Source organism: Pteropus alecto, unplaced genomic scaffold (assembly GCF_000325575.1).
Source record: "Pteropus alecto unplaced genomic scaffold, ASM32557v1 scaffold39, whole genome shotgun sequence".
NCBI lineage: Eukaryota > Metazoa > Chordata > Mammalia > Chiroptera > Pteropodidae > Pteropus > Pteropus alecto.
The window spans coordinates 7,667,004-7,676,934 of record NW_006443568.1 but is presented as its reverse complement, the minus strand read 5'-3'; the positions used below and the strand labels follow the sequence as shown (position 1 = coordinate 7,676,934).

The following is a 9,931-nucleotide window of genomic DNA, read 5'->3' as shown; positions in this document are numbered from 1 at the left end:
CCTTTCAGGTCACAGGTAAGTGCATTAATCCTAACAATATCAATCATTTATTAAATACTAACAACTGTAGCAGATGTTGTTAGCCTCATTAAAGCACTGAGGTATAAGTATTATTATCCTGATTTTACAGATTAGGAAACTAAAGCTCATAAAAGTTAAGTTACTTGTCCAAAGTTCATAACGGTTTTGAACTCAGATCTGGCCATGTTTTTTCCACAGGTACTTTTTGCCTTTGTAAATGGTGCCAGAAAGTAATTATCTATCTATTTATTTCCTCCTCCAGAGTTAAATACATTAATATAGTAACATAGATGTAATAAGTTATACATGTGATAAATCTTTGTTAAAAAAATTTTTTTAATGCAATTAGAATAGTCACATCATTTCCAGATTGTTTCATATTTATAAACAGCACAACAGGGAGTTGGTGGAACCTTTCTCTTTTAACTCAACACACATGTCCTTTATTCTAAATAGATGCCGCTGTTCTCAATAATGTGGCACATACATTTGGCCTAATGGACACGGTCAAGAAGGTTTTGGACAACAGAAGGAACCAAGTAGAGCAGGGAGAAGAGCAATTTCTCTATACTCTGACAGGTGTGTATAACATCTCTCTTCTTAGATAATATGCTAATATCCTTGAGTCTTGCCATTTCTTTGTTGATTTTTCTCAGAACTGGCTTGCTTTCTTTCCTTCTTTCTTCTCCCCCCACCCTCTCTTTCTCTTTCTATCTTTTTCTTTCTTTTAATTCACATAGTATCAGATTTGGCTTTTTCTTTATACACATCCCCAGGTAAGGTGAAGTAGTAGGAAATAGAGGAGGCACAAAGGCAAAGAGAAAGAAGCCAGTGTCATGTTCCTTCTTCAATATCTTTGGAGGATTAAGATGTCTGCTAAAATGCTCCATTAATCCAGTAACATTGGTAGTAGAAGAAACAAATTGGCCTTTGTCTTTTTTACATTATTAATACTGAGTCTTTTGATAGATATACATTTAGCATCTTCTCCATTATTCGTGGTAATCAGAAATTATGAGCACATGGGTAATGTCACTCTTTTTATCAAGTACTTACTTCGTGCTGGTCTCCAAATCAGGTTTTAGAAATATAATACTGAATAAGACAGTCTCTTGAGGGCCTTCAAGGAACTCAAGGGAAAGAAGACATAGAAATAAGTGCAGAAAGTAATTAGTTTTGTGACAGAGGCATATGGGGGTATGATAGAAGGACAAAAGAAGTTATCACTTATACCTGAAAAGAATCAAGACAGGCTTTTGAAGGAGCTAAGGCAGGTGATACAAAACAAGTCAGAGGTATGGATGATCAGCCTTTAAATGATGTAGAACTATAGTCAATCATAAAGAAAAATGGTAAGAAAGATCATTTGGTAAGAGAAGAACAGTTTAGGTTGTTTTAAACTTATTTTTATAGCCAGTTTGTATTTTAAACTCAGTTTACCAAGTACTGTCAGAGATACCCTTTAAATTTGATCCCCCTAGGAATGTCATTTATCCCAATGTTACCGATAACCCAATAGAGGGACAGTAAGGATAAATGATTGCCTGGGGCCACATCACTATTTGACAGTGAAGCCCAAAGTAGAACTCTGTCTTCTTCCTCCTAATCCAGTACTATCTTCCTCCTTGAAACTTTATACCATCTGAAAAACAGTTTTTGTTAGAAATGTAGGCTTCTGGTTCCTTGTCCATATTATTTTTTTAGATAGTTTTAATCATTGTATATATAAAGTTTAGTTGTCTGATTTTTTTCACTGTGACCTATTAATATTTTTCCAAAATGGTAATATTTTTCCAAGTTGCTATGTAGTACTTTACCTAGACATTCTTCTAGGGATGGCATTTAAATTTTCAAAAAATAGTCTTCGGTATCTTATTTTGCGGTGAACTTGCATGAATATAGCTTTTTCTTTTTATGGCCTTTTAAACTACTTCCAGGACTAAACTACTTCCAAGCTTGAAGTTAAATGGTATTGATAATTTTTTTATGGATTTTGTGAATTATTGTCAAATTTCCAAGATTTATGTTACCAGTTTGAACTCACCAACATCGGGCATTGTTACTTATGATATTCTCTGATTTAACTTTTTAAAAAAATATAAATTTAATTGGCATTTTGTTTAGGTTTACATTTCTTTGATTACAGCTGGATAGAAAATATATAGTATTTTATAATTTTTGAACATGCTCTTGATCCTTACTTACTCCTTTTATTCCAAGCAAGGAATTGACTTGCTCTTGGTGGTCATTAGGGTACAAAGTGTTCTACATTTGTAACTGATTGATTATTGCTTGCTTATCAGATACTAAGCAATAAAAAAGTTCTAGTGTAGAGCCAGACTCACTAGTGGTCACCAAGGTTGGATTGGACACTTGCAGAGGTAATGGTAGGTGTATTATGGTAGAAAAGACACCAAGTCAGCCATCAGAAACTTTTGTTTTAGTCCAAGCTCTGTGACCTTAAGTAAGTCATTCTACTTCTCTGATTCTCTGTTAAAATTAATGTGTTAGAACTCTAAGACCTCCTTCAGTTCTGTAATTCTCAGGGATTTCCTCTATAACTTTCTGCAGACCTCTATGGGGGCTAATGGTAGACTGAGACCATTTGGGTCACCAGTAAGGTGATCTTGCCTTAAAGGACAGTTTGGGAATCACTGTGTTCCAGGGTGGCCATTGTAGCTCCTTTGTAGGTCCATGGAAGTTCCAAAAGGATTGAGTTAATATTCCTTATTTTCATCTGTAGGCTCTAGCAGGGCATATATAAACTGCAAGACCAACTGGAGGCTTTTTTGGTCTGCATTTTGTTGACGGGTGACAAAATGCCGCAGGACCTTCTTACAGTAGGATCACAGTCTGAAAAGATTCTGAATTGTTTTCCCTGCCTATAAATCACACAAAGAAATATAATTGCTGGAGGGATTTGTAAAAATCATCCAGTCTAGTTTCTTTTTGAAAACAGTGAAATGACTTTCCTGAGGCTTCACAGTGGCAAGACCAGAACAAGATCCCAGGTCCCTCACTCCCAGTTTACGTTCCCAAGGTTATACTTCCCTCCACACAAAGTCTGTCTTTTTTTTCCATAGACTTGGAACGCCAGTTGGAAGAGCAGAAGAAGCAAGCTCAGGATCACAGGCTGAAATCTCAGACGGTTCAAAATGTGGTACTGATGCCTGTGAGCACTCCTAAGCCTCCAAAAAGGCCCCGGCTCCAGCGGCCAGCTTCCACCACCGTCCTGAGCCCTTCTCCTCCTGTCCAGCAGCCTCAGTTCACAGTCATTTCACCCATCACCATCACCCCAGTGGGTCAGTCATTTTCCATGGGCAATATTCCAGTGGCCACCCTCAGCCAGGGCTCCAGTCCTGTGACTGTCCACACACTGCCTTCTGGCCCTCAGCTCTTTCGCTATGCCACAGTGGTCTCCTCTGCCAAGAGCAGCTCACCAGACACAGTGACCATCCACCCTTCATCTAGCTTGGCACTGCTAAGCTCTACTGCCATGCAGGATGGGAGTACCCTGGGCAACATGACCACCATGGTGAGCCCTGTGGAGTTGGTGGCTATGGAGTCTGGCCTGACCTCGGCAATCCAGGCTGTTGAGAGCACCTCAGAGGATGGGCAGACCATCATTGAGATTGACCCGGCCCCAGACCCAGAGGCTGAGGATACTGAGGGAAAAGCAGTCATTTTGGAGACAGAGCTGAGGACTGAGGAGAAAGTCGTGGCTGAGATGGAAGAACATCAGCATCAAGTCCACAATGTGGAGATTGTTGTCTTAGAGGATTAACTCGGGATATCGGGGCCAGGATATGTTTTGGTTTGGAATTTTAATTATTTGTTTACTTTTATCATTGTCCCATTCATTTCCACATAGGATCCTTTTTTTTCTCTAAAACAAAATCTTGTTGCTGTAACTGAAAATGTTGGGTCCCTCCCGCCCCCTCATTGAAAAATGGACAAAAACAAGTTGCCCTTCCAGAATTTGAGAGTAGGTCACTCAATGTCCTAATCTTCTTACAGCAAGAAAGTTATTTCTTTTAGGGAAGCATCAAGATAACCAGAAACCTTATCCAGAAAGCCCTTTCCAGGCTAGTCTGTCTATGTATGCATGTGGTTTTATTCTTGTAAAGATGCATTGACCAAACTCTGGAACATAACCTTGACTCTGGAAGGTAACCCACTCACACATGGATGCAGAGGATACTTTATTTTGTATCCTGGAAAGGGCCCTCAGAGGCCAGTGCAAAACTCTGAAACAAGGAAGTTGAACTCTGCTTGGAGGGACACTCTGCTTTTTGGAGCAGCAGCTTAAAAAGGGAAGTGCTTTGGCCAGGATGGGGCAAAGAAATTATCTTACTTCCAGAAGTACAACTGATGCCCCTTGATATCTCTGAGGGTTACCACCATGGGTGCCATTTTGAGGAGAGGCCAGTGATAAGTGGAAGGGTACATCTCCATGAAGCAAGCAGCATCAGGGGCCTGTGGCTTTACAGAAATAGAAACCAGGGATATTACAGCTGTGCTTTGGGATTCAAGCCAAAATGGACCCCTTCCCGCACTCACCCTTGGTCAAAGCACTTACCTTCCTAAACTAAGATCAGTCCATTCATTTGTGAACTGTGTGATGTGGTATAAATTGCTCTGGTTCTTGGACTGTGGCTATTTTGGGAGTGGGGATCCAAGGCCACCATTTTCATTGCATGACTCCAGGAGCAGGAAGTTCCTCATCTAGACCAGCTGCCATTTTTGGTGGGTCCTTTTTTTGGCTTTGGAACCAAAAGCAGCCACTCATTTGGTGCTTCCTCTTGTTCTTCCCTCCATCCTTCAACTGCTAATGGCATCTGTCTCCTAGATCCCACGCTCTTCAGCTTTTTGGCTGATTTGGAGAACAGTGACACAGGCGCCTGCCTGCCTTCATCCTCTTTTAGATTCATCTATACCATTTATATCACAGATGTTTCTGTGAGATATTGAGCTCATAAAAACCTTAGGCTTGTCAGGAAGACAACACCCCCAGCCTATCCTGAGGGACCGAGTAGATGTCTCCTCCTGAGCAAGCTGGACTCCCTGGGAAAGAAGCATTGTCTGCAAGATTATACTATAGGAAATGTACCAGGATTGTCACTGATAATGTCTTTGGGGCAGGGGGTTATCTTATTTGTTTTTTTTTTCAATGTTGCTTATATATTTAGAGCTGGGCCCTTTTCCATGCTGTGATGCCTTCTCTGACCATCTTCAGTATTTGGGGCAAGAGTGGACCCTGATTTTATTTCTTTGGTTTCATTGTTTATTGCACTAGGGAAAAGATAGAGAAACTGCAGACAATATAAAGGAAAAATAGGTCAAAAAAGAAAGCACACACCTTAGGAGTGGAAGTTTTTTTTTTTTTTTTTTCTTTAATTAAAAGCAAAATTTGACCTGTAGTTTCCTTTTTTTTTTTTTAAGAAGGCACCCACCTGAAGCCATGTTTCTCCCAACAGATGTTGGAAGCCCTGTTGTCAAGCAAGTGAAAACTGAGTTCTACCATCTTTCAGATGGCTGTATATAGATGGAGGAGCCCTCTGACTTGGGAGGGTTAATCTTAAAAGCCTTAAGGGTGAGACTTCTGAACCCCATATACTTGTGGTTTTCAGCTTTAAAATTGGGGTTTTATTTTTCTTTTCAAAATATTTAATAGATGTAGCAATCAGCTTAGAACAAACCTTTGGTCATTTATATATCTTTAGTGAGGAAAGTGGCTTTTATTTCTTGCTTCTTTAGGTTTCTTGTTGGTACATAAACAAAACCAATATTTCTGTCTAAGCCTAAAACTGCTACTTGAACCTAGAAAGGCACATCATCCCTATTGTGGTTTTTAGGGACACTTTTCTCTTTCCCAGAGACAAGAGGCTCGTTCAGGACAGGGGGAGCCCTGGAGAACATCTACATGCTAGCTCAGGTTCCTTTCTTCCCTCTGTCAGAGCTGTTGATGTTTTAAAGTAGTGTAAGCATCATGCTTCCAGAGTCAAGAGATCCCCTCCTTCTAAAGACAGCCTGTTTACTTTTACTTTCTGAATATTCCGGCCGGTGGAAATACACGAGCTTTGTTGTCTTCCTAGGCTTCCAATAGCCTGTCATTATTGCTAGATGCTATGTCACTCATTGTTGAGTGGGGGTTCCCTCACATTCCTGGTCTAGATGATCCTAGATGAGATGAGACATATGCAAGCCATTGGTATGCACAAAAGCATTTGCAATGAACCATTCCTCAGGCTGACTTGGCAGAAGCCATCTTTCTGTTCATTCATTAAATAAACATTTGTAAGTACCATTTATGTGCCAGGCTTTGTGCTAGGCACTGGCAGTATAGAGGTGAAAACATAGTCTCTGCACTCAAGGAATTCATACTCCAGGGGTTGTCTGGAGTTAAGAACTATATTTCAATATAATTGGTTTCCTTTGTAATATCTTATGTATTTTATTTCACGAATTGAAAATCATTATTCTGAGAATTGGTCCGTAGGTTTCAGTGGACTACTTACTAAAGGCACAAAAAGGTTAAGCTCTTCTCTAGTGAGGTACTGAAACAGATCATCATACTGGGGTAAGTGCAGTGATAGAGCTATTGGCTGAGAGCTGAGAAAACAAAGGATCAAGAACCTAATCCAGCTTGGGGGCAGGGGTCAACAAGTATGGAAGTACTTCCTGGAGAAGGTATGTACCCAAACAGATTTAGGAGAGACCATTTTGGCTATTTTTCTTTGTACTCCATTTTCAAGTAGTTGGGCTTATTTTTACAAGAAAAAAAAACCTAGTCTCTTGCTGCTTTTGCCTCTAGAACCAGGCAGAGTCGGCAGCATGGGCAGTCTCCCTAAGCGGAACCCACTGGAGAAAGCCAAGTCATGTGTTGGCTTCTCCAGGTTTCCATTAGATGAATCCAGTGCAGGATTGGAGTTTAGTTGGCAGAAGGTAAATGCCCCAAACCTTCCTGTCGTGTGGTTTCCACAAAGGCCTCAGAGTCAACTGTACAACTGTACAACTGTCTCATCTCGGCCATGTCTCCATTTGGCTCATACCTTGTTCTCGTCCCCTTTTCAATTTTCAGGCTCCTTCCCTACCCCCCACCAAATGAAACCAAACAAAAAAACACTCCTAATTATTCTGGAGTAAAAAATAGACAATAGACTCGAATATTCAAGATTTAAAGCCACTTCACTTGGCATTTCTTTTACATGTCTGTTCACATTAGGGAAGAAGGGCCAATGTTAATCCAAATACCTTGGAAATTAATATTCAGTTCATGTGGTGTGACACTTTAGTGGTGGCATTTTATCCCATTTTCATAAAAGACACTAAAGGTAAGTTTGGTGGGAAGTACTGGTATTGTTAATATTTGATTATAAAAGAAAAATCCAGCATGAAACTTGGGAATTCTACTTCATTGAATTATAACTGGTTCAGGTCAAGGAAGTAGGAAGGATAAAGAAAAGGCTGAATTCTGAAAATTGGCATGAGGTTGTGATTCACTTTTGGCAATACTCCTGAGGAAATAGTGTTTTCTGTGAAAAAACATACTAGGTTAGCTCCTGCATTTTCAGACAACTTACCTAGTGCAGTTCCCACACACCTAGGATACCTTCTCCCTGGGAAATTCTCGTGTAAGTCTGTAATGTACTATAATAACCGAGGTTGTTGCACTAGACAAGGGACTGCAAGAAATCATTTCTGCTAGATTTGGACTCTCTTTGCCCCTGGAATTTCTCTTAGGTGACCATAATTGAGTCCTTTCCAGGTTTCCTTCTCAATCCTGGAACACCTTCCTTTGTCCTGAGCTACACTATTTGACTTCCTCTAGAAGGCTCTACTTTTCCCCAACTTCTTTAGCCATACTACATACTTCTCTAACCAAATCACGTTTGGATCTCTGCATGTCAGTAATAGCCTTTCTGCCATGTCAGTAACTCTTGGAACTCCTGAGATAATCAGTTCTTCTCAAAGGCACCTGTAAGACCCAAACCTCAGCATACATTCAGAGACTAGTCTTCACTACCTAAAGCAGCCTTCCTAACTCCATCAGTCACCTGATGGGGCACCTTTGGGATGTGCTTGTGCAGTGACCATAGGTAAGTTCCCCAGAACACACAGATTCTAAAACCTATCTTTTACACCAATTGATTTTCTTCCTATAGTGGGTGACCCAGGCTAAGACATGCCTGTTTCTTGGATAAATTCTTTCAGCCCAGTATGATTCCTACCACCTCTCCACAACTACCTGAAATTTCTTTTATTTCTTAGGAGCCTCTCAGCCTAAATACTTCTCATGCCTTCTTAACCTAAAGTAGACCAGACCCTACTTTGAAATTGCCTCTGAGTTCTCCTCCTGCATGTATGATTTCCAATTCTGTACCTTTGCTGATAGTTATGGCTTGTACTATGGTATATATGGATTTGTTTTTCTAGTTTGAGGACAAGAATGAACACTAGTATTGAATTACATATAAGGGTAAATGTGAGGCTGGGTAATGACCCAGAAGACAAGTTCCTCACTGGTCTTTGTAGGAGCTTCTCTAAGGAAAGTATACACAGTGGGGTTTACCTGCATTTCAAAGTATAAGGTTTTTTTTTTTAATTTCTCTGATGTTTTCTCTAAAGAAATCTATGTATTATAGAGCAAACTAAAAGCCCATAGTCCTGATTCAGTCTTACTGTACTTAGTACAGTAAGACTTACTGTACTTAGCCTGTTTTTAACTTTTTATTGAAATATAAATGCATACAGGAAAGTCACTAATCACAACTGATAAATTTAACAAACTGATCACACTCATGAAATGAGCTTCTAGATCAAGAAAAAAAAAAATTACCAGCATCTCACCCAGTCATGTTGACTACTATCTAGTTCTCTAACACCATAGCTTAGTATTACCTATTTTGAACTCTTGTGACTGAATTTTTTTCACTCAACATTATGTTCTTAGAGTCACCCATAATTTGTGTGAAATTGTAGTTAGTTCCTTTTAATTGCTGTAGAAACTGTTACTATGCCACAGCTGATCCATTCTAATGATGGGCACTTGGATAGTTTCCAGTTTGGGGCTACTATAAATAATGCCTCTAAACATTCTTGCATATGTCTTTCGATGAACATATATATGCATTTATGCCTACAGAGTTTCAAACCTTAGGACAATTCACATGAAAACTTCAATATACATTTTTTCTTAAAAACAAATAAAAAACATGACACTGGGTCCACATTATAGCAACACGACTGGAACTGAGTCCTATCAGGTGGGGCATAGCTTCTGTACACACTGTCACTCCATATTACAAACATATACCTACTTATTTTGGGAGCTTTTCTTTTTTTCAACAATCTCTTAGCACACTCTTCCCCTAGATAACTAACTGCAAAACTTATTTCTCCACTTCCTTCAAGTCCCTGTTCACATGTTACCCTAAGAGAGGACTTCCCTGACCACCCATCCTATAAAAAATGACAACTTTCTCCTGCACTATGCTTCCTATTTTCCTTTGCCCTGCTTTATTTTCCTCTGTTTCACTTATCATTTGACATTTTTTTCTCCCCCAACCAGAATGGAAGCTCTATGAGAGCAGAGACCTTTCTTGTCTTAGTCACTGTTGTTTCTATAGTTCCTGGAACAGTGAGTGCCTGGCAGGCAGAAGAGCTCAATAGATATTTGATGCAATAACAATAATAATAATAATACTAACAACAGACAATACTTATTGAAGGAAAACTATGTACCAAGCAAACATTGTTCTAAACACTTTATACATGTTACTCCACTTGATCCTGACAACAATTCTATGTGGTAGATAGAATTATTTACTTCATTTTACAACGAGGAAACATTTATCTTCTACTCTAAATAATAGATACATTTGAAGCATTGTGTACCCATCAGATTTAT

At 39.5% G+C, this 9,931-nt stretch overlaps 1 protein-coding gene across 1 annotated transcript in view; it reads left to right on the top strand.

Annotated features, from left to right (window-relative positions):
- Positions 1–6,464, top strand: part of GMEB1 (glucocorticoid modulatory element binding protein 1) — a 24,602-nt gene extending 18,138 nt beyond the window's left edge. Inside the window, 3 exon segments of the mRNA XM_025041484.1 lie at positions 1–15; positions 478–600; positions 3,105–6,464. The exon segment at positions 1–15 is cut by the window's left edge and continues 29 nt beyond it. Coding sequence (XP_024897252.1) covers positions 1–15; positions 478–600; positions 3,105–3,805 — 839 coding nt within the window. The 3' untranslated portion in view covers positions 3,806–6,464.
- Positions 6,465–9,931: the final 3,467 nt, after the last annotated feature.